The 24736-nt window shown below is 46.9% G+C and overlaps 1 protein-coding gene across 1 annotated transcript in view; it reads left to right on the top strand.

Annotated features, from left to right (window-relative positions):
• Positions 1-24736, top strand: part of Sorl1 (sortilin related receptor 1) — a 169373-nt gene that overhangs the window by 28429 nt on the left and 116208 nt on the right. The window contains exons 4-6 of the mRNA XM_036191798.1: positions 4796-4957; positions 6943-7010; positions 14640-14820. Of these exons, the coding sequence (XP_036047691.1) occupies positions 4796-4957; positions 6943-7010; positions 14640-14820 (411 nt within the window). The remainder of the gene's footprint in view (positions 1-4795; positions 4958-6942; positions 7011-14639; positions 14821-24736) is intronic.

Raw genomic sequence — 24736 nt, 5'->3', positions numbered from 1 at the left:
TTTGGTCTGCATAAGGTGTAGAGCACCTGCCATGTTGGGGCAAGAAGGAAGGAGGGATACCTGAATGATCACAATAAAGAGATTTAGGCATTGCATGGAAGGGTGGGTTTGCAGCTCATGTACATAGTGTGCGTCTTGGGTTTCTAGTGGTGAGCTGGCCATGCGTGCTCTAGAGTTGGCTAGGATATGGAAGCAGCTCCTTTTTGGAGAACATAATGGCAGTTAGAGGTGAGGTTTATAACGGGGTGAGGGAGGCTTTTCTGTAGCATGTCTACTCCCCCGGATGAAGCCGTCAACCTCCCCAGACATCTCCGGAAGGATGTGATGACACTGATTGTGCTGGTGGCCCTGCTTACTTTTACCTTTGTTCTCTGGAAGGCAAATAATTGCCCCACCAGACTCACCACTTCCTGAGAAGAGTTATGCAAGGCTGGGCTTCTTGCTGTCAAGAGTGCCCTGCTGGGCCCAGGCTCATTGCTCGGCCACTGGAGCACCATTGGGCTTCACAGCCTCATCTTAGCACGAGTGCAGATGAATCCTGTCCTTCTCCAGGCTGAGGGGGCACCTGGAGAAATGGCAGACAGTTTGTTTCCCTTCTTTCCCTGCTTGCCTTCTCTGCTTCCAACTTATCCATCATACCTGGGTTCCTGCATCAAAGCTGGAGAAAGTCCAGTGTATAGATAATTCCGTACCTTACTGTCTCAGTTAGGGTTTCTACGGCTGTGATGAAACACCATGACCAAAGGTATTGGGAGGAAAGGCTTTATTTCACTCATGGTTCTAGATAACAGCTCATCATCAAAAGCAGTAAGAGCAGCAACTCAAGCAGGGCAGGAACATGGAGGCAGGAGCTGATGCAGAGGCCATGGAGGAGTGCTGCGTACTGGCTTGCTGCCCATGGCTTGCTCAGCCTCCTTTCTTATAGAACCCAGGACCACCAACCCAGGGATGGCACCACCTACAATGGGCTGGTCCCTCTCCCATCAATCACTAATTAAAAAATGTCATACAGGCTTGTCTATCTCTTATGGAGGGAGACATTTTCTCAACTGAGGCTCCCTCCTCTCTGATGACTCCAGCTTGTGACAAGTTGACATAAAACTAGCCAGTACACTTACTTTATCTTGCCGGAAGTACCCCTGGGATAGCAAGTGATTACAAACAGGCTGCTGAAGGTAGTCAGAGATGCTCCTGAGACCTCACTTTAGGAAGCAGCTAGTAGGTCAGGTCTGGTAGCCAATCCATGCAGTTGGCCACCAGGTGCCACAACAGACAGGCATTTAGAGACTGAAGAGCAAGGTAGTCATTCTGTTCTTTCCTACCTACATGTGTGTGATGTGTGACCTATCACATGTATGAGGTGCTGGGTGATGAGTGAACCCTATCTCTAAATGGGACAGGGGGATTATGAGCCCCTTCTGCAGCACTGAGGTTTAGGGGATGGGGTTCAAGGATGGACATTTGCTGTCAGCAGGGGGAGCAGAGTTGGTAGGAGCCTCCAAACAGGAGGAAGGCATGGGTAGGGAGAGACTCCAGGGAATTGGCTTATGGTATCTGTGCAGGACGGCTGCTCTGCATCGCCACCCTGACTGCCATTTGGAGGTGGAGGAGATTGACTTTTACCTTGAGGGCTGTGGGGAGCCCTGAGAGAATCTTTGAGGTGGGGAGCAGTGAGCAGGGACATTTTTGGGAAATGCAGCTCCTTCCAATATAGAGGAGAAAGAACAGAGAAAAGCCTGGAAAATGAAACACTGTCAGGCCCCAATGGTGGGATTAGAGGGAGCAACCAGGATACCTAGCTTTTTCTGTGGCTGCTGAGGATCTGAACTCAGTTCCTCCTGCTTGCACAAATCCTTTGCTGACTGAGGCATCTCTCCAGTCTCATCGCTGAACTCCCCAAGGGTCAACTTCTAATTTGTAAATCTTTGTGAGACAGCGCACATCCAAACTGTAGCAGGCAGTATTTATTCTTAAAGGCAGGGGCTGAGGCTATGTGGAGAAATATGACATTAGTAGAGGACATAAGACTAAGCTTCCAAGATGCGTGTGTGTGGGGGGGCGGTGGTAGATGAGGAATCTGCACAGAATCAAGATTGTCCAAGATTGTCATGGGAGGAACATGGAGGCCTCACGAGGATGTTGCAGAAGGTGAAGGAAGACGAATTTCCAGGGAGAGGCTGAGGACCATCTGAGGAGTGAAGGCACACACGTGAGTTAAATCGCGCCGTGCAATGCTTTCAGATCAGGAAGTGCTGCCTTTGCTTTGGAGAGCACTGAGGATTGATGGGCTGTTAAAAATTGGACTCTGCACCAGCTGGCTATGACTCTGCTCCTGCGTCATCTGGAGCATTTAGCTGCCGTGAGCTTCAGTGCCCTTGTTATTAAAAGGGGGTGTGACAGGATGGCCCAAAACACCGAGTCACTGTGAATGGGGAACAGCCTGAACAAGACACAGCCTGAGAAACTTCTAGCTCCCTGCTAGTGCTCTTAAAATACAACCAAGCCAAGCCAGCCAGACAAACACACCAACAAAAACATTCGGTCTTACCATAGTCCTGGCTAGCTCTATGGTATTTTAGATTCACAACTGTCATCTGGTAGGAAGGCATGACACAGATTTCTGGAGCAGTCCTTTCTTTCTAATTGAAAGCACCACCTTCCCGAGGAGCCAAGATGGGTTGAGAACAGGAAGGCAGGCTGCATCTAAGGAAGACATCCATGGCAAAAATTATGATGCCCTTGCTAGGATCAGAATTGTTTTTATTGCATCGTGTTTGCTTAGAGTAGTTCTTGCTTTCAAAACATTTACTACCTTTTTCTTAGATTTAATTAGGCGTCTGCAGAGTGTGAGATCTACATTAGACGCTGGGGGAGGAAGTACAGGAGGAACAACACAGGAGAGCCGTGCGAAGGAGAAGAAGGAGGGATAGCCGAGAGCCAGCTGGGAACCAGTGCAGGGTAGCGGCTCCTGTGCAAGCCAATGAGAAGGGTGTGGAGCAGGAAGCTCCTCTGTCGTGTAGGGAACTCTCCTTGGACTGATTGCCTTGAATTGGCTGCCTTCTAGGACGTGAAGGATTGGTTGTGGGTGGTGCTGGGTCCCCATTGCTCTGGCTCTGATTCATTGCCTGGTTCCCTGGGCCACTCTTGTTCTTTGGGGAGCATGTCTCCCCCCCCCCCCCCCCCCGCCCACACCCCCACCCACCCTCAGCTCTCATCTCATTTGAGCTTCCTAGGCTTGTTCTTTTCTTAGGCCTGTCATCAAACCTGTATAGTCCCTAGTCCCCTACTTTCTGCCCAAAGTTACATTCCCCAGGCAATATGCCTGCTGTGCTGGGTAGTCTTTGTCAACTCCACACAAACTAGAGATGTCTGGGAAGGGGGAACCTCAGCTGAGAACTCACCTCTGTCACACCGGCCAGTAGTCAAGTCTATGGGGACATTTCTTGATTAATAAATTGATATGGGAGGGCCCAGCCCCCAGCCCACCGTGGGTGGTGCCACACCTAGGCAGATGGTCTTGGTTGTATAAGAAAGCAAATGGAACAAGCCACGGGGAGCAAGCCAGCCACCATGCTTCCTGCCTCTGATCCTGCTTGAGTTTCCACCCTGACTTTCCTCAGTGATGAGCTAATAAATCCTTCCCTCCCTGAGCTGGTTTTGCTTGGTGTTTTATCACAACAACAGAAAGCAAACCAATATACCCACCCTTCAGTGACCACCTCTTATATGGAGTAATCTCTGACACTTCGGACTGGACAGGTTCTCACAGGGCTCTGCCTGTGTCCCTGGCCATTTAACCTTCATCTGTGGCTGGCTGTGGACATGCCTATCTCTCATACTAGGCTGCTGTGGGCATGCCTACCTCTCACACTAGGCTGCTGTGGTCATGCCTACCTCACACTGTGGGCATGCCTACCTCTAATACTAGGCTGCCATGCCTAGGGGAGGATTCTTACTGTGGTACTCCTCGCGTATGACTGATGCTGTCTGCAGTATTCCATGTTAAACTGTACTATCTTGTCTGGTTCCCAAGAAATCTTGAGGTGGCTGCTGCTGCCATCCCAGTGGAACTTGTTTAAAGGCCGTGGCCTACTAGGAAATAAAATGAGACATGGCCCCTGCTTCTCACAGCCATTTCCAGCTGTGTCTAAGAGTCACCTGGCACAATATTGAAGAGGGCAGGCTTACCTTAGATGTAGAGATTTGAATGATTTTCCAGGAAAGGCATGACGTGTGGCTGCTCGGAGGATGGATGGAGTAATAGTACTCCCATCTGGGTTCAGACAATCTGAAGGGCAGGCTATCTCTGTCCTGGCTGCCAGTAGCCACCTTCTGACTGTGACTGAATGGCCTGGCAGTGAGCAAGAATGGCCAAGTCAATTGGAAGAAATAAAAACCACCAGGAAAGCTGGCCAGCCTTATGACTTGGGTAAACAAGCTCCCTTCGTGGCCTCACCTGGTCTGTCTTTTCACTTTTTGTGTGTGTGTGTGTCCCACGAGGACTAGAGAACAACCTGGTATTGGTCCTCAGGCACGGCTCCACCTTTTTTTTTTCCCAATATAGGTCCTAGTGTGTGCAAAGCAAGAACCTTCCAACTGAGCCCCATACCACTGTCTTAATTAAACCTGATTTGATATATCCAGCATCTTTTGGTTGCCAGGAGATGTAGAGAAAGAGGATGAGACCCTGTTAGTGCCATGCCCCCGCAACACAGGGGCACTTGCACATGGTTTAGGGACCGGCCAGGTGGCTCTGGCCAGACAGTTCTCTGAGCTTCCCTATTCTCTTTTGCAGTACATCTTTGTAGATGCTTATGCCCAGTACCTCTGGATCACGTTTGACTTCTGCAGCACTATCCATGGCTTCTCCATCCCATTCCGGGCTGCTGACCTCCTCCTCCATAGCAAGGCCTCCAACCTCCTCTTGGGCTTTGACAGATCTCACCCCAACAAGCAGGTAAGAGTCCTCTGGAGCACATGTGCGTGCGTGCGTGCGTGCGTGCGTGCGTGCGTGCGTGCGTGCGTGTGTGTGTGTGTGTGTGTGTGACTGTGACTGTGACTGTGTGTGTGTGTGTGTTTCTGGAATTTTCTGCTCTGCTTGGATGTGTGTCCTTTTCATGACCTCACCTCCTCCCTCTTTCTCCTCTTCCCTCAGGCTTAGCTACTATTTCACTTACCACAGCTAAGGAAAAGTATACTCCTCTTGGCACCCTCTCCCTGTGACCCTGCTGTCACTTAGCACCCAACACTTGGCAGGTCCTGTGACTTCAACACTAGGCCTTTCTTGGTGCTCATGCATTTTTTTTTTTTTTTGCATGCCTGTGGGGGTAAGTTGAGGCCCTGAAATTTGACTAGAGAGAGCCACATGAGAAGTCTGGAGTCTGAACTCTGCTGTGACTTCCTGGTGTATTTCTGTGTGACTTCTCTATCCTCTACTATATTTATTTTGTTTGACTTTTGCCAAGCCGGGATCGAACCCAGGCCCTTGCGCCTGCTAGGCCAGAGTGCTTCCACTCAGCTTCATCCTGCCCCACTGTAAGCACGTTGTACTTGTATTTCTTTGCTGTTGATATAAACATGAATACTCTTCCTTTGTGTTTGTGCATGCCTCTGAGTTATGAAGTGCATGATGCGTACTTCCCATTTTGAATCAAGTTGGAAGGGAACTAAGACATGAGGGAGAGCCTGGAGAGGATTTCTGTCTTAAGGCTCAAATGTGTCATGTTGTGAATACTGGTAGGTTGTAAACCTGTGGACTCTGCAGGTCCTCCAAAAGTCCTGGCTGAGGAGACTTGAGTGCTTTTGCTCAAAAGGCCCTTGAAACAGTACATTTGCTCTGTGGTTGTTTAACCAAAACAGAGATCTATCTGCTTACCCTGGCAAGCCTTAAGGAGTAACATAAGCGGAGGAGCAGGGTCATTTTACCAGTAGAGGTGGACTATTGTTAGTTTTGGTCTCAGGCTTCTTAATCTTTTTGGCTGGAGACTGTGGAAGCCTCTGGTGTCTACAGGTTGTGGGACTTTGGTAAAGAGCTGGTAAATTACTCACCAGCCAAGTTCATGCATTCAGTTGATCCTTTTGCTCTGGGCTTAGGCAGTGCCCTCTGTAGTCAGCTGAAATGACCGATGTGTATTTATTTATTTAGTGCTGGGTAGCAGACTTAGAGCTTCTTACATGGCAGATAAGTATTCTGCCACCACTAAGCTATTCCCACAGTCTACAGATATTGTATTTTTATTCCCTTTTCAGTATACCTTTTTTACAACATTTTATTATTATAACTTTTTTTGTGTATTTATTTGATTGATATCATTACATTTAAATTGTATAATATCACCACCATCCAGCTCCAGAACTTTCTTTCCATCTTGTAGAACTGAAACCTTGTCTGTGTTAAACCCAGACTCCCTATTTCTCCCTCCTGAACTCCTGCTGACACCATTGTGTTCAGTCTCTGATCTCGCCTCCCCTGGGTCCCTCGTGTAAGTAGAATCACACGCTTTGTCTTTTTTCACTATGAACAGTGTTTCCAGTGTCCTGGACTTCAGTGTGTTCCAGGAGCGCTTTCCTTTTGCAAGGGGATCATCCACTGCCCTGTGGATGCTCCGCATTCTTTCCCCGTTTTTGCTTTGTTTTTTTGTTTTTTGTTGTTTTTGCAGTGCCAGGGAGGTACCCTGGGTGCTGTACATGCTAGGCAAATACTCTGTGCTGATACCTCCTCACTCAAGTGGTGAGACAGCCCACAGATGGAAGCAGGGTGCCCTCATCTTTCTTCCGGTTGCTGTAGAGAGCAGATCTGTCCTGTCCTCTCTTTCTGTTTGCTATGGTACGTCCGAGTGCCTGTCCTCTCAGTGCCCTGTGGAGGGCGGGGTTTCAGTCATATGCTGGCATACACATCTCTTCTCACGTCATGGCTGCCTCTTATATTTTTGGTCTCTGCAGCTATGGAAGTCGGATGATTTCGGCCAGACCTGGATCATGATTCAGGAGCATGTGAAGTCCTTCTCTTGGTAAGTTGAGCCGCCTGGCAAATCCTTGCATAAAAAGAAAGTCTCCTGTCTCCCAGCTCCTTCAGCTTGGATTGGTGACTTTGGCATGACTGGACCCAAACACCTGACAGGAACGAGTTAAGAGAGGATCATTTTAGCTCATGGGGTCAGAGGCTTGTCATGCTGGGAAAAGGTGTTGGGCCAGCTCACGGCGGTAGGCGAGGCTGGATGAAGCTGTCCACATCATAGTAGACCAGGAAACAGAACGAGAAAGAACCAGGAGCAGGCTATGACTTTCGAACTACTTCAGCCAGCCTGGCCCTACCTCCTATAGGTTCCACAGCTTCCAGCTGGGACCAGATGTTCAGACTATGACCCCACGGGGAAAATGGCAGACGCAAACAGTCATAGTAGACAGTGGGTGGATATTTTTCTCTCATGTGAAATGTGAGCCATTTGGCTCAGGAAATATGCTGTCCTGAACTGAGAAACAGAATTGCACAGGGAATATGCTCACCAGTTGGCGGGGAGAAAGGGGATTTTTTTTTCTTATTGGTTAGAGGACTTAGGGGAGCCTTAAAGCTCTTACATGTCCTTGAGCCCCGAATACCTCCATGTTCAGGGCATTATATCACAAATGGGACTTCCCTTGGTATAGAAACTCTGGTACATTCATTACAGGTTTTTCTTTCTGTTCTTTTTTTTTTTTTTTTAAATGCCAGCTAAACAAAATCTGTGGAGACTGTTACAGAGGAGAATGTAGTGTAGGGAGTCAGAAAAGACATTTTGTATACATGCCACACATGTTGAGGGAAACACGAAGTGCCACACAGCTTCTGGTGGCCCTGGATCCAGGCTGTGCATGGCAGGTGGGAACAGGAAATAGCATGCTGTAGAGAGTTGTAGAGGACAGGACTTCCCTACAGGATCTGGATGGCCAGAGGCAGCTGTGTATCATTGTGGTACCGGGTGGGGAATACTGAGTTTAATGTTTGGACAGTGTAGTGTTGGAAATTTGTGAAGGGAAATTGTACCAGAATCTGCAGTGTCGAGGGACAGTGAGATGACTCAGCTGGTAAAGGTGCTCGCCTCCAAGTCTGTTGACCTGAGTTCAATTCCCAGAAGCCACAGGTGGAGGGAGAAAACCAACTCCCATAAGTTGTCCTTTGACCTCCATACAGTGCTTGCATAGCGGTCTGCGCATGAATGTGTGTGTGTGTGTGTGTGTGTGTGTGTGTGTGTGTGTGTGTGTGTGTGTGTTCATGCACACACACACACACACACACACACACACACACACACACACATTTAAAGATTCTACAGTGTTTGCAGAAGGCATTTGGACTGAATTTCAAGAGCCATGGGGAGCCACTGTAGGTTTTAAGGAGAGTGAAGCAGGACAAACCATCCTCCATCAGGAACACCTGTGTCTACGTAAGTACTACTGCTTGTCACCTCGTACTGTGACAGCAGTGGAACATGAGATCTTGAACACAGGTGTTTGCACATTTGGAGTGAGTGTGGGGCAGATGCTTAGGACTTGGTTGTAGGGCGGGCTATTGTGTTTGCCTTATTTGGTCTTCTGTTCCCACGAGTGACTGAGAGACACCGTAAACTGATGTTTCCTGAATTGACTCTTGACCCTCCTGTCTTGCATAGGCCATTGTCACCCGCCTCATTCAGTGTCTAGGGTCAGTTTAAGGACATTGTGGTTGAGTGTGGTGGCGCACACCTGTGATCCCCGCACTCAGGAGGCAGAGGCAGGCAGATCTCTGTGAGTCTGGGGCCAGTCTATCTGGTCTACATAGCAAGTTCCAAGACAGCCAGGGCTGTATAGCGAGACCTTGTCTCAAAAACAAAACAAAACCCTGTGGTCATTGATTCCACGTTTGTTTTATGCTCCACACTTTGTCCATCTGGGGATATCTTGTGGCCTCAGTGACCTGTGTATGTGTGTGTGGTGTGTGTTCAAGTATGTGTGTCTGGGTATATGTATATATAAAGGCTTCCTCCATTACTCACCACCCTATTTGCTGAGAGAGGGTCTCTCTGAATCCAGAGCTCACCAGTTTTGGCTAGTCTAGCTGCAATCTTGCCCTAGGGAAGCCTCTCTGCCGCCACACCTGCCTGTTTGGTTCTTTGGTGCTGGGGATCTGAACTCCTGCCCTTCTGCTTGCATGAAAAGTGCGTTATCCACTGAGCCATCTCCCCAGCCCCTAAATGACCTTTGCATACCCAGAGAGATGCCTGTTCAGCTACGGCTTTACTTAGCGCCACTCCCATACTCACGAGTCTCAGCTTTCTCTCTGGGGTCACTTGTCCTCTGGCAGTTCATCCTAAGAGTGCAGGCAGTGCCACCCTGTTGAGCCTTTGTGCATGTGTGGTGTATCGATGTCCACGTCAGTGTGTACATGTGTGTGCATGGGAGGTTGATGCTGGCTGTCTTCTTCAATCACCTGTCACTGTATTTTTAAGACAGGGTCTCTCAATGAACCTGGAGCTTATTAATATGACTAGACTGGCTGGCCAGTGAGTTCCTGGGATTGACCTGTCTCCCTACCCTCCATTAGCATTCCAGACAGTTGTCTCCATTCCCATGTTTTACATGGGTGCTGAGCTCAGGTCCTCAGTCTTGAATAGCAAGCACCTTACCCACTGCACTGACTCCCTAGCCTTCCTTTGAACCATTGAACACATCATCCTTTACTCAGATGATGTGTATATGGACTACAGGGCCCAGGGCCTTTGCACTTGCTCAGTCTTCTGGCTAGAATGTTCTCTCCTAGCTTGCACTTACTACCTTCCCTCTTAGCTCATTGGTCCTTGAGACTGGCCCGTCAGATCTTACTTATGTACTTTAATGTTATTGGAGTATACACTAGGTTGTTACAGGAGAGAGACAGGAAAGTGGTACCCACAGTGAAGCTAGTTATAAGCATCATCACACACGGCTCTTCTTGTGTGTGTGACAAGAGCAGCTGCAATCTATTCATTTAGCAAAAATCGCAAACACAAGCTACAATTATGATGTCTAATCCTGTTAGCTCTCTAAGATTTCTTCATCTTCCATGCCCTCTACTTTTATTTCCTTTCACTTTCCTCTCCTATACCCACTTCCCATTTGATTTTTTAAAATTGTAAATGGAAGTGAGAACATGTGCTTTTTTCTGCGTCTGGCCTCTTTGACTTAACATTGTCTTCTAGGTTTCTCCATGTTGTCACACAATAGCTCCATTTTAAAGGTCGGTTAATTTTCCATTGTGTCTATATACCAGTTTCCTTATGCATTTCTTTTTCTGTCAATGAATGCTTAGGTATCTCAGCTGTTGTATATCATGCCACAGTAAACATGGGAGCACAGATCTCAGAGGCAATGATTTCATTTCCTTTGGGGTTTATATCCAGAAAAGAGACTGCTCAGTCATATGGTAGTTCTATTTTTATTTCCTCAGGATCCTCCCCAGTTCTGGTTCACACAGCGTGCCACACATGGATTCTCCTTTTCTCCACATCCTCCCAGCAGCCCTGTCTATTGTCTTTTAAGTCATAGCCATTCTTCTGTAGGGGAGCCTTCTAAAGGTTTGACTTAGAATTACAGCTGTTACTCTGTTCGTTCAGCTATGTGCTGTTGTTTTTGTGTGCAATCCTTTATTACCTTGTAGCATATTGTTGTTTGGCATATTAACTGTTTGTCTTCAATAGGATGAAGGCATCAAAGGGAAGAGATTTTGTTAGTCTTGCACACTGCTGAGTCCCCAGGGAAATTGTAACGTGGGTAGACATTGCCAAATTTTCCATGGACATTGTCAAATTTGCTTTCATCTTGGTAGCACAGAATAGTGTCTTTCTCTACAGCTAAGGGCACATTGTCTCATTTAGCTTTAATTTGCATTTTCTCATTATGAATGAATTTGACTGTCTTTAATCAAGAACTATTTTTTTTAAAGATAGGACTCATGTAAAGATGGATAGCCTTAGAACTCTGTATATATTTGGCAATGACCTTGAACTCCTAGTCAAACATGATTTAAAAAATGCTTGTTTTTTTTTTTTTTTAAAAACAAGTTTGAGGACAGCTATAGCTATACAGAGAAACTCTGTCTTTAAAAAAATGCTCCTTTTTTTTGGACATGTCTTCTAATGCTCCTTTCCCTTTTTCTGATTGTTAGTCTTCTTGTTGATTTCTGGGAACTCTTTATATAGTTGAGATCAGGCCCATTCAGTGTGATATAAGACGGGTTGTATGTGTATGCTTGTTTACCAGGTATTATTTGTCTTCTGAGTTTTATGTTTAGTTTTAGTCTACATTAAATATAGTGGGGCAGTAGTTGTAGATACTGCCTGTGTTTATTTTATCTGTTTGTGTGAACTGAATTTTTTGAGCTGATATTGCTTCCTTAGTAATGAAGGATGCTGAAGAAGGAGTGAGGGGAGTAAGGGTCCCTACAGCTAAACATCTTCTAAATCACATCCACTTCCTCTGAATAGCAAGCAGTCTTTCTGACCCTTTGATTACTTTCCTTGAGCAGAGGCTGTGGGCATCTTAAGAACATTGTAACCATGCTATCATGTAAGGACAGCCTCCATCCAGGTGGTACCACCATAACTTTCTTTTACCTTATGGGGACAGATTGACTTTTTTTTAGATTTATTTTATTTTGTATGTAAGGGTATTTTACTTGCATTTATATTTATGCATTACAAGTGTGCCTGGTACGTACAGATGTCAGCAGAAGGCATTGGATTACTGGAGTTACAGATGGTTGTGAGCTACCATGTGGGTGCTGGGAAATGGACCCTGGTCCTCTGCAAGAGCAGTTGGCACTCTGAACCACAAAGCCACCCCTCCAGCCCCCAGATTGACCTTTTATCACTGTAATAAACAGCATAGTGAGAGGGCACGTCAGCAGGACTACTGAATGCAGGACTGTTTAACTTAGAACTTTGTTCTGTAACTTCTGCAGGCACACAGGTGTGTTGGAGAGGTTGGCTCACTTTATTTCAGATGCATGGACATTTAGGATTGGGATTTCATGCTGCTTGTTGGGGGGATTTCTCCCCTAAATTTCCCCCATAGTAAGAATACAAGCTGATCTTTCAGAGAGTAACACGGTCTTGATCCACCATGCCTGTCAACCTGGGAGCATCAGCAGGGGAGGTAGGGGCCAAGGCAGAGAAAGCAAGAAAATACATGTCCAGAGCTAGAGACTGGCAAGGCAGGGCAGGAAAGGACCTGTAAAGGGGTGGGGGTATTCAAGGGTATCTCACACAGCTTCTCTGTTGGGCTGTGGGTGAGGCAGGTGGGGCCTAGTGGATGACTATGCTTAGACGGAGCAAATGGATGGAATTTCTCCATGGAAGACAGAAGAGCCGGGCACACACCTTTAATCCCAGCACTCAAGAGGCAGAGGCAGGTGGATCTCTGAGTTTGAGGCCAGCCTGCTCTAACAAAGTGAATTCCTGGTCTACAGTGGCAGGTAGATCTCTGAGTTCAAGGGCTGAATAGAGAAACCCTGTCTAGAAAAAAAAAAAGGAGAAAAAAAAAAAAAAAAAAGGAAAAGCTGGAAGGTGAGGAGGTACCAGAGTATAGGAGCCTGTAGATGGAGCCAATCCCAGGATGAGGAGGTCCAAATATGGATGAGGGAAGAGGGTTGAGATGAGAGGTATGAGGTGTTCAGACTCTAGACCTCGGCTTCCTCTTTTGGCTGGAGAAAAGGATAATAGAAATGAGCTCATCTCAAAATATGTCAAGAAGGGTTTCTTCCTCTCTGCCTTTTAAAAATACCCAGCAGCCTTCTTTTCATTTGCATATCCTCTAGGCTAGAGGAAGTACTTTAATCAGTACTTCTAATTGTGGAGAAGAGAACATGTCACCAGCCGCCCCCACACTAGCATCTGATCAGGAAGAATGGATTTCTCCCACGCTGGGCCCAGGCTGCCGGCTTCTCCACCACTCTGCTCAGAGTCCAGATTGTAGGGTCGACACAAAGTCTTCCCGGAGTGTGAAATGAGACTCTCCCTTTTCTAGTTCTTGTCTTCTTTCTGTATGTGTTCACAAGCATGTGTGTATGGAGGCCAGAGGTTGACGTGGGCTGTCTTCCTCCGTCTCTGTCTTATGTTTTGGAGATAGGGTCTTTCATTGAACTTGGGACTCACTGGCTAGACTTCTCCTTCACCTTCCCTGAGCTGGGATAAGAAGATACTGCACCCCGCTTTTCACATGGCCACTTCACCTTCAGGTCCTCTTGCTTGTACTAAATCCACTTTTTAGAGTGGACCGTCTCCCAAGTTCTATTTCTTCCTTTGAAAAGAACCTATTTTCTTTGATGAATGTGGCCTTGATACTCTATCTCAGGAGGAATTAGAAATGATCCTCACCTTCATTATGCTGAGTGCCACAGGGCATGTAGAACTGTGTACAGGCAGTCACATAAATGACATCCTCGGCTCAGTGCCAGAGTCATCTCAGCGTGGCTTCTGTGTGGTGCTTTTCTTGATTTCCCAATTAATTTTCCATTTGTGGATTCATCAGCCTTGGTGTTTCTTTTTGAGCATCAGGAAACTGGGGCAGGTCAATGGTCTTCCCAGCTTCTGAGTGGTGCTGCTGTATTTGACGACACTAGCTCAGACCTTCTCCAGTGCAGTCTGATCTTACCCGGAATTTGCAATTGGGGTTAGTATCTAGAGTTGTGGTCCATGCAGCCAATGCAGTGAGCATCTCTTCAGCCAGGGATTCTATTATCCCAGCCTCCCCAGGCCAGTGTGACATGCCCAAGAAGATTGCACAAAACCGTGTGATGCAGTGGATAAGAGGCTCTACTCTCGTGTAATGAGACTGACCCCAAAATTCACCTCGCCTCAGCATTTTCATACCTTAGTTTACATTAAAACCCCTTTAAAAACATTGATGATGAGTGTTGCAGAGATGTGTGGCTAACACTGGGGAAGGCATTTTGGGGGACAGTGATTTGAACTTGATCTCAGAGGAGAGTAGGGTTTAGGTGTAAGGACTGGAATTTGTACAGAGGGCACCTCTCCACAGAGATGCTCACAGAAGCATAGAGGGACAAGTGTGCCTACCCTCTTTGGAGGACGCCTAGCATGTCCGCAAAGCAGGTATCTTATGGGAGATGAAATGTCTTGCCAGGATGACTTCAGATGGCATGGGTTAGTGATGTCAGTGGGGACAGGCAGGGAAAGAGCCGAGGGATAGGTCACTTGTCTCAGAAGGTCCTAATGTGCCCTGTCTATTGCTGTACTTTGTAGGCTACAGCACCTGGGAAAAATGCCTCTCCCCTCTGAGGTTCTGAGCGTGGGGCTAGGAACTTGCCTAGTGTCTCTGGCTCTCATTTTATTCAGAACCACCCTGCCTTTTGCCTTTTCTGCTCTTTGAAAGTAGGACCAGAGATTGCCTTGAGCTAACCCCAGGATCTTTGGAAACAGCCGTGGCAGAGTAAGACACTTCACTAGTGGCAGTTCCCCAGCTTCTGTCCCTAGCTAAGGAACAAGCAAAGGCACATGCTTGAGGCAGGATGCCATTTGTAACTGGCACCATGGGGTCTTTAGATCCTGGGCAATTGTCCACACAGCGAAATGTCCGTGACTCCAGTGATGAAATAGGAAATGGTAACAGTTGCTTCTTCTTTTCAGGGGAATCGACCCCTATGACCAGCCAAACACTATCTACATTGAGCGGCACGAACCCTTTGGGTTCTCCACAGTGTTCCGCAGTACAGACTTCTTCCAGTCCCGGGAAAACCAGGAAGTGATCCTGGAGGAAGTGAGGGACTTTCAGCTTCGGGACAAGTACATGTTTGCAACAAAGGTGGTGGTAAGTTGAGGATGCTCGGCAGTACACTGCTCCAGCAGTTTCTTTGCTGTGTCTGACATTCACCTGGGTGAGTTTGTGTGACGTCAACTGGGTGATGTACTTGGGGTCGCTTAACTGAAGGATCCTCGTCAGTGGACATGCCTGAAGGGCATGGAAGGTGTCACATCAGAATAGAGAAATCCAGAGCAGGCGATCAGAGTGTCAGAAGATCTAGGAATCTGCTTGTCTCAGATTCCTAGACAAAGATTTTATTTTTGGTGTATGTGGTTGTATGTATATGTTTGTGTGTGTGTGTGTGTATGTGTGTGTGTGTGTGTGTGTGTGTGTGTGTGTGTGTGTGTGCGCGCGCGCGCGCGCGCGTATGTATGTATGTATATTATGTATAGGCCAAAGATTGACCTCAGGAGGTTTTCTCCCTCTCTCTACCTTATTTTTTGAGACAAGCTGAGCCTGTAGCTTACCACTTCAGCTAGGCTTGCTGGCCAGTGAGCTCCAGGGAACCTTCTGTTGCAGCTGACCCAGAGCTGCTGTGGCTGGTTCCTCACCCCACAGTGGGTACTGGGGATTGAACTCAGGTCCGAGTGCTTGCTCAGCAAGTGTTTTGCCAACTGAGCCATCTCCCTAGCTCTTAAAACCAAATGTCTTCATAATCTCAATAAAAAAGATACAGACGGGAACCGCTGCACTTGGGAACTATTTTTCCTTTGAATCCCACAGCCTGGTTGGTTTCTTTTCATTTAGAATCATCTCTTTGAGATTTGGGGGCACTTTTCATTTACATGGCTAATAGGATGAGTAGTCATTGGCTAGTGGGAGTTGATACTCAAAGATAAGCAGTAATTAAGCTTCCAGCTGTCAGTAAGTCGCTCAATGCTCAGCCTCCCCAAAGTTTGAGGTACAAGAGGCAGGTGCTGAAATGGAGGCTTGCTCCTTTCAAACCAGAGCGGGTTACTTAATAGGACTCTGTGACCCTGTTCAAAGGGACAAAGCAGGTTCTGTCAAGAGCGTCTTGGATCCCTCCTCCTGGGAGCTGCAGCTTTGCTCACTGACTGTGGAAAGTCTCTGGTACCCGGGAGGGAGATTGTCCTGCTTTCTGTCACTGCTGAGTTAGGGACTGAAGCCTGATAGAGCGTTTGTCTCCAGGTTCTCATTTATTTCTTCAGTTAGTAGCAGATGGGACAGATGCAGGCTAGGCTCCCTGATAGACTACTAGGGTACTGGCCTGCAGGAAAAGCAGAGCGGAAGGCTGGAGGAAAGGTACAGGAGGCTAATGGCTGTGGATGTCCCCATTATGGACTTGCAAAACTGTGTTTTCTGATTTTATTAAAATTTTCATTACATTTATTTACTCTGTGTGTGTGTGTGTGTGTGTGTGTGTGTGTGTGTGTGTGTGTGTGTCATGGTGGGGGAGGACACGTATGGAGGTCAGAGGACAACTTGCGGGTGCTGGTTCTTTCCTCCCACTGTTCCTGTCATCTAGCTTGACCAGAAGCACCTTTAGTCCTGAGTCATCTCACTGGCCCACACATGTTTTATTTTTAAAGGTTGTTTTAGGGCTGGAGAGATGGCTCTGCAGTTAAGAGCACTGGCTGTCTTTCCAGAGGATCTGGGTTCAATTCCCAGCACCCACATGGCAGCTCATAAGTGTCTGTAATTCCTGTTCCAGGGGATCCAACACACTCACACAGACATACACACAGGAAAAACCAATGCATGTAAATGAAAAAGATTTTTTTAAAAAGTTGTCTTAATTTTTTAATCTATGTGTGTCCCTGTATGGGTGTGTGCACCTGAGTGTAGGTGCCCATGGAGGCCAGAGCTGTTCAGGTCCCTTGAGCTGGAGTTATGGGTAGTGGCGGACTGCTGCTTGGCATGAAATATGGGAATCGAACCTCTGTTCTCTGAAAGAGCAGTGCACGCTCTTAACCCCAGAGCCATCTTTCCAGCCCCCACACATGTTTTTTAAAACCACTGAATTGTGGCCATCTTTTTTCTTGCTTGCAATAACCCCTAGATCATCCCTTTCTTGCTTTGCTTGGCTTTTTCTTACCCATACCCGTGTACACACACATACACACATACACATGTACACACATGCACACACATGTGCTTTCAGTGTAGCTCAAGAACACCTGCTCTAGTGGCCTTGGGCATGAGTAGGGGGATAGAAAACAGGTACAGGTGACAATCAGGCCCCAGCATGGGTGCTTTGTGACCCAAATTGGATAACCCTGAGTTCTTTTGCAGCCTGCAACCTCATCTCTGGCTCACCAGCGGCTGTGAGCCTTTTCAGTTTGAAGTCGTTGGCTTGGAGTTCATGTGTGGCTTTAGTTTCTCAATTCTCACACACTGATGATGTCCTGGCTTGTCCTTGCTTCTGCCTGACTGGGGCCTGAGGTGGACGGCTGTTGTTCCTTCTCTGTCTGTAATTCCTAGATCTCATGTTTGAGTGTTTAAAGGACAATAGTGGGAGCTGTCTGTGTTCCACTCCACTCCAACAATAGGCCCAGCTACTCTCTGGAGCATCTGTGGAGTTTCTCTTACCCCTGGGGTCATGCCTGCTTTGATGGTTGTGGATGTGACACCCGGTAGCGGTATGGGGTAGAGTTGAATGTATGCTGCCGTGGACCCACCTGACTGAAAAAAGACCCAGACAAGTCCATTTTTAAATGTTGGGAGGATGTGTGATGGTTAGTCTTGCCGTGTTGATTGCGTGGAGAAGTACAGGGGGTTAGTGAAGTACACTTCTGGATGTGTCTGTAAGGGTCTCTCCACAGAGGACTGATTTTTGGGGGAGAAGATACCCAGAAAGTGGGGGCCGCCATCCTACCCAAGGGCTGGGGACCTGGAGGGAATAAAAGAGGAAGAAACATCAAGTTTGGCATTTTCTTTCCTTTTCTGTCCTCTATTGACATGATCTGCTCTTCTCTGCCATGCGTTTCCTGCCACTGTAGACTGGACCTCTAAAACTGTGAGCCAAAATTAGTGATTTCTTCCTTCATTCAAGTGGTTGATCTTAGTATTGGCCACAGTGAGAGACAGTCGAACTGATACAGTTAATATTGCTGTCTTGAGCCTCACTCTACCCAAGATCCTAGTGAGAGGGTGCCTCCTAGTCAAATGGTATTCACACTTTCTCGTGTGTGTGTGTGTGTGTGTGTGTGTGTGTGTGTACAGGTCTCTGGGTTCCAAGGACAGTGGGTGTGGCTTGCATCTGTGGTTCTAGGTAAGATGTACCAGGCCCACACTCTTCTCTTAGCATCTGCAACATCATTGTTCAGGAGCAGATGTTACCAGTATGCATTGCAGGGCCCAAATGCACTCTGCCCCCGAGCCCCAAAGAGAACCATCAGGAGTTTTTAAGAAAGGGGCTAGAGAGATGGCTCAGCAGTTAAGGGTGTTTGGTGCTCTTCCATAGGACTTCAATTCCCAGCAGCCTAAAGGGAGAACTCGTAACTACCTGTAACTCCAGCTCTTAGGGTATCTGATGCTTTCTTTTGGCCTCTGTGGGCAAGGCACCTGCGTGCATGTGGCAAGAATGCACACATCTGAAAACTGAGTTGTTATCAGTTACCTTGTTGTTCTTGACTCCATTCTTCTCTGTAGAGTCTCGATGTATAAGTCATGGACCCTCCGCCATTCTGCCTGGCTGTCACTTCACTTCCCTGGTCATGTCCTTGTCAGCAAAAGGTATTTTAATGTTGATGAAAGCTAATGTGTCCACTGTTCACTTGTTACATTTGCTGCTGGTGTTTCCTTCCTCTTTCTTCCTCTGCTCCATTGTGGTGCTCCTAGGGACTGAACCCAGGGTCCTGGGCATGGCAGGTGATGTACTTTACCATCGATCTTACAATTGCCTTAGTGCTTACAATTGATGCAGTCATTTTAAGAAGTGACTGCTGCCTCTTTTCTGCCAGTTAAGATCACGGTTAACACCTGAACTGTAGTTTTCTTTTTGGTTGGTATACTGTTGTGGAGGTGTGCGCTGGTTTGAATGAGAAATGCTCCCGTGGTCTCGGGCATCTGAACGCTTGGTCCCCAGCTGGTATCATGACTTAGGTGGTGTGGCCTGCTGGAGGAAGGAAGTCCCTGGGGGGTGGGCTTTGAGATGAACAGCCCTGTGGTTCCTCCAGTTTTCTCCCTCTGCTTCACGCTTGCAGCTGAGGATGTGTGCTCTCAGGATCCTGCTTGTGCAGGCCTCCTGCCTGCTGTTGGCCTCCTTGCCATGGTGGACTCTTGCCCTGCCTTGGTCATGGTATTTTATCACAGAAACAGGAAAGTGACTCACGGAATTACATGAATGCCAGCCCGTATGCTGAGGATGGAAGCCAGGGCTTCCTACAGGCTGTGCAAGTCATCTTACCTGAGTGTTGACCGAAGAACACTGCTTGCTCGGTTCACTGTTCATAGGCTTGTGCCTAGCTAGCTTTCTTATATAGCCCAGGGGATGGTGCCACCCACAGTGGGCTGGGCCTCCTTTATCATTTGATAATCAAGATAGTTCCCCATAGACATGCTCACACTGGTGAGATTGAGGCTGTTCCACAACCTAGGCTTTCGGGTGACTCTAAAGGACTTCAGGTTGACAGTTAAAGGTCACCAGGACATTTTGTTGTTGAAAATCACACAGTTGCTGTGATACAGTGGCTCTTGATACCTACCCCTGGGTCTGTGTTATTCTTTATTGTTGCTGTTTGTTTGGTGAGTTTCGTGCGCTGTTTCCGTAAAGACTGTTCTTTATTGTGCATATCCCAAATTGTCTGTGGTTTAGTTTAGCAGACAGCCTGTGATTGTTAGAAATGTCCTTGGGTGCTTTGAGGAGGCCAGTCTCTGCCCTTCCTGATGGACTCTGGTGTGGGGTGTGTTGGGGTAAAACTTCCTGTTCCCCGCCTGGAGAGTTAGAGTCGTCTTCACCCTCCACTCCTGCCTGCTGCCGAGCCCTCCAGGTTAGCTGGAGGTGAGCCAGATACTGTTTTATTCTTCCTAGAGTGTAGTCATAGCTCTTATGCGCTTGGCCTTAAAGATTCCTAGAAATCCTTTCAGAGCTTTTCAAACAATGCCTCTTAGGGCAATTTTCTTTCTGGGTTTTTCTTTTGAAGCTTTGGTTAACCCCGGCTGTGGGTGCTGCCTCTGGCAATCTCATTGGTAAACTGCACATTGTTAGCTGCTGTCCCCCAGGCACACCCTGACTGGCTAGTGTGTGTGTGTGTGTGTGTCTGTGTGTGTCTGTGTGTGTGTGTGTCTGTCTGTCTGTCTGTCTGTGTGTGTCTGTGTGTGTCTGTGTGTGTAGGGTCAAGTGTTAGGAAGATGATCCACCAGGCAGGTGAAGTACTGACAGTTTTCTAACTGTATTTTTTATGGCGGGGTGACCTGCGCTGTCCTGCCCAGTAGCCCCTCAGCTCTCATGGCTGTGAGGTAGTGTGCTTCCAAGGCTACTTCAGAGTTAGAGAGCGAGAGGTGAAGCAGGGCGAGTGAAATGCAGCAAAGTTTGCCATGCTTGCTTGCCAAGATCCAGCTGCTGTTCGCCAATAAACGTGCTTGGAGTTTTGCCAAGCTTTCTGTCTTTCTCAGAAAGTAAACTTTACTGTGGTCCTTTTCTGATCTACACAAAGGAACGATGCCACATTGCCCTCATCATCTTCAGCATCCCTTACAGATGCCAGCCCCACTAACTGTCTGTCTACCATTGGTTTAACTGATCTCCCCTAGGGTAGTTTTTCACTTCTTAAAAATAGTGTATTTTTGTTAGTGCTCTTATAATTTATACATATATACAATCTATTTTGATCATAATCTCCCCCAAGTCCTCCTGGATCCTTCCCCCACCTCCACACTCCTTATAACATCATGTCCTGTTTTCCTTTGTTTTGTTTTAATGTATAATCCACTGAGTCCAACCTGTGCTACTCCTGGGTGTGGGATCATCTGCTGGAGCATGATGGGTTGATCTACCAGGGACAGCACTCTTGGAGAAACCCAGCTCTCTCTCCTGGAGGCCATCCATTTCAGTAGCTGATCCGTTGGAGTGGAGGCTGTGAGCACTCCACCCCCGTGCTGGAGTGTCGACTGACTTGATGTTGTATACAGCTCTTGTGCAGCCAGTCACAGCTAGACGCGTTCATGGTCTTTGGTCCTGGCATGTCCAGAAGACATTGTTTTGCCCAGGTCCTTCTTGACTGCTGGCTCTTAGATTCTGTCTGCTCCTCTTCTGTGATGTTCCCTGAGCCTTGGGAGGATGGATATGATCCAGATGTCTCATTCATGACTGACACTTACTCTTTCCACTTTGACCAATTGTGAGTTTCTGCGTTGACCACCCTCTACTCCATGATGAAGCTGCTCAGGTGAAAGTCAGAGCCGCACTCATCTCTCGGTGTAGAAATGCCCATTTGGAGGACAGTTCGATATTCTGTCCACTTGGCAAAGTAATAGTAGTAGGTTCGCACCTGTGCCTACACCCCTGCTGTGCATTCTCGGTCAGGTTTACAGTGCCAGGCAAGTGTTTCCTCTATGGTACAGTCCTCTTGAATCCAAACAGAAGCGATTGGATTCTCCCGTAGCATTCATCCCACCATTTCACCTACAGGCATTTCTTGCCACGTTGGTCATTTTGCAGCTCACAGAATTCACAGCTGGATGAGTCTGTTGGTGACTCTTCCTCCTTAGCAGCCTGCATAGTTCCTTCTGGAACTGGGAAAGCTAGCCAGCTAGTTGTAGTTTATCTATGTTTTATCATGGTTGTTTGTTTTTTTCTTAGATGGGGTGTTGCTCTGTCATTCAGATTGGTCTCTGATTCCTAGGCTCAAGTGAGTCTCTTGCCTCGGCCTCCTCAGCAGCTGGGATGTAATAATCAGATTAATGTTGTCACTGGGATAAAATGTCTGAAGGAAGGAGTTTAAAAGAGAAAGGTTTGTTTTATCTCAGGATTTCGGAGCTTTCAGTACACAAGAGTGAGGAGGGTAGAGCTGGGCGTGGCAGCTCACTTCCCGGGGCCCAGAAGCAGAGAGAAGCCTATGCTAGCTGCCTTGCTCCTTTCTCTCTTTTTTTTTTTATTCCACCTAGCCAGCCTGGGGGACAGTGCCTCCCCGTGCTCAGAGCAGGTCATTTCCCATTTGTTAACCCTCTCTGGAAATGCTCCACAGACACACCCAGACCATACTTTCCTAATCCCATATGTGTTTTCTTTTTTCCTTTTCATTCTTTTTGGCTTTTCAAGACAGGGTTTCTTCGTGTAGCCCTGGCTGTCCTGTAACTCACAGGCTGGCCTCAAACTCAACAGAGATCTACCTGCCTCTGCTTCCTGAGTGCTGGGATTAAAGGTGTGCGCCACCACCTCTGGTTCTGGGTGTTTCTTAGTGCCATCAAATTGTCAAGATTAATCATCCACAGCAGGAGAGGCCTGGGCCACTGCGTTGGGTTTCTGTGTTTTATGACTGATACTCCCTACAAGGAGCGGTACATAGTGAAGATTCATGGAAGCTTTGTCATCGTTCCAGAGGGAATGTGACATTGACTGCTGCAGCTGAAACTCAGGCCTCTTAGCTCTTGTCCTCATGTCACCACACACCTTGGGAGGCTTCCTGCTGTCCACCAGTCTTCTCCAGCTGAGCTGCTATGAGGTTTAGAGCTGAAGAGTGCATTGCTGCATCCTTTGGCCTTTGTGGCTAAGAATATGTCATTTCTTAGTTCCTCCTGGATTGCCCATTGCTTTGTTTTGACATCATGTCAGATACAAGCTGAAATCCACACCATTTGGTCACCAGAACTGAAAACACAAAATTAAAAAAAGATAACACGGGCTGGAGAGATGGCTCAGAGGTTAAGAGCACCGACTGCTCTTCCAGAGGTCCTGAGTTCAATTTCCAGCACCCACATGGTGGCTCACAACCATCTGTAATGAGCTCTGGCACCCTCTTCTGTGTACATAATAAATAAATAAAAATTAAAAAAAAAGATATCACTCTTCATAAAGTATCAAATTCTGTACCATGCACTGAGATGAATGCACTTAAATAATTCCTAATTTTTATATATGTTGGTGGGTCTAGTAATGGACACAGCCTTTCAGGATATTAATTCAAAATGAAAATTTTGCAAGCTGAATATGGTGGCTCATGCCTGTAACTCCAGCACTTAGGAGGTACTAGCTGGAGGGTCAGGGGTTCTATCCTCAACTATATAATATGTTCAAGGCCAGCCTTATAGGAGGAATCTTAAAAGTTCTTATTAATGAAAATAAAACCTGGAGCCTGGTATTGGGGTGAATGCTGGAAGATCAGAGAAGTAGAACAAGCCACAGCCACCTCACCTTACCAGTTCCTCAGCTGATCCTGTTTCCTCAGACTGGAAGCCTCTGAGTCTTCATATCCCAATGAATCTCAGCTGATCTGCTGCTAGAACCCTAAAAGCTTAACCAGCCAAATGCTTCTAGTTTCTGGTCTTCATGCCTTATATATCTTTCTACTTTCTGCCATCACTCCCTGGGATTAAAGGCATGTGTCACCATGCCTGGCTGTTTCCAATGTGGCCTTGAACTCACAGAGATCCAGATGGATTTCTGTCTCTGGAATGCTAGGATTAAAGGTGTGAGTGCCACCATTTTCTAGCCTCTGTATCTAGTGGCTGTTCTGTTCTCTGACCCCAGATAAGTTTAGTAGGGTGCACAATATTTTGAGGAACACAATATCACCGCACAGGCTGGGCTACATGAGATCTTGTTTCAGAAAAACAAAATCTGTTTTTTAAAAAAACTTTTTCATTTTTTTAGAATGTGCCCTACAAATGGTGTATAATTGTAAAAGAGGTAGTATGTACCCGTGTGTTTAATTAGAAAGTGCTCTGGAAATCACCTCAGTCCCCACCATCACCTGTGAAACAAAAAGATGTCTGAGACACATGATTAATGAAGAAAGGCTGAATTGTGGCTTAGCGAGATTTACACCCTGTCTTTATGAAGCAGTTGTTCAGTCGTTTCTCGATTGTGACCCAGTTTGTGTGTTGGGCCACTGAGAAGAGATTAGAAACCTCAGTGACAGCCAAGATGGGCGTTTGTCTCTCTCCCATGCTGCTTCAGGTGGACAAGCAAGCTAAGGCTAGGCTTATGACTGTGTCTTTCCATTCCATCATCCTACGGAGTTATTCCTGTTCTTAATTAAAATGCCCTCACTGGCCTTTGAGTCTTTACCCAGTTCAGAAGATGAAGGAAAACCAGAATGGTCAAATGGTAGTAGTACCAGCTGATCTGTGCCTTTAAGTAGCTTCCCCCCAAAACCAACATGATGTGCCTCTTTGCATCTCATTACCCAGAGCTTGACTGTGTGACTACACATGATGAAGAAAACATAAAGAATGGAGATTTTTCCTCTGGGCAGTAGTCAGGCCTCAGGAAGGAAGAGAGGCTGGGTACTGGGGGGAAGGTAGTGCTGTCCTCACTATATCAAGATGCCTGTGTGTGATAGTGCAGGTGCATAGAGCTGTCTGCCAGTGGACACCCTGGAAGATGGAATGGGAAGAGGTCAGGGCAGTGGTAGCAGAACTCTTCATTTTATCTTTTACTGATTTGTACTGCTAAATCTTTCCATGGGGCTTACTAATAACAGTTAAAAAAAAAAGACCAACTAGCAAAACCCTGTGGTTTAGTAAGAAGACAATGCCCTGCACAGTCAGTGGTGTGTCATGATTTAATTGCTAATCTTTTTCTTGATGGCCATAAAACAATACAATGTTGCTTTCAGAATACCTTAGGGTGAACCAGAATTATCTCAGTTTAGGAATAATTCTCTCAGAAGCAGAGAAAGGACGCCTTTCGAGACTTTGAAGAAATTGATATAGTGGTCTTTGATTTTGTATTTATGGGGTAAGAGTGGCATGCATATGTGTGTGTGTGTGTGTGTGTGTGTGTGTGTGTGTGTGTGTG

The sequence above is a fragment of the Onychomys torridus genome, chromosome 7 (genome assembly GCF_903995425.1).
Source record: "Onychomys torridus chromosome 7, mOncTor1.1, whole genome shotgun sequence".
NCBI classification, from domain to species: Eukaryota; Metazoa; Chordata; class Mammalia; order Rodentia; family Cricetidae; genus Onychomys; species Onychomys torridus.
Note: the sequence above shows the minus strand (reverse complement) of the source record. Positions and strands in the feature narration are given on the sequence as shown.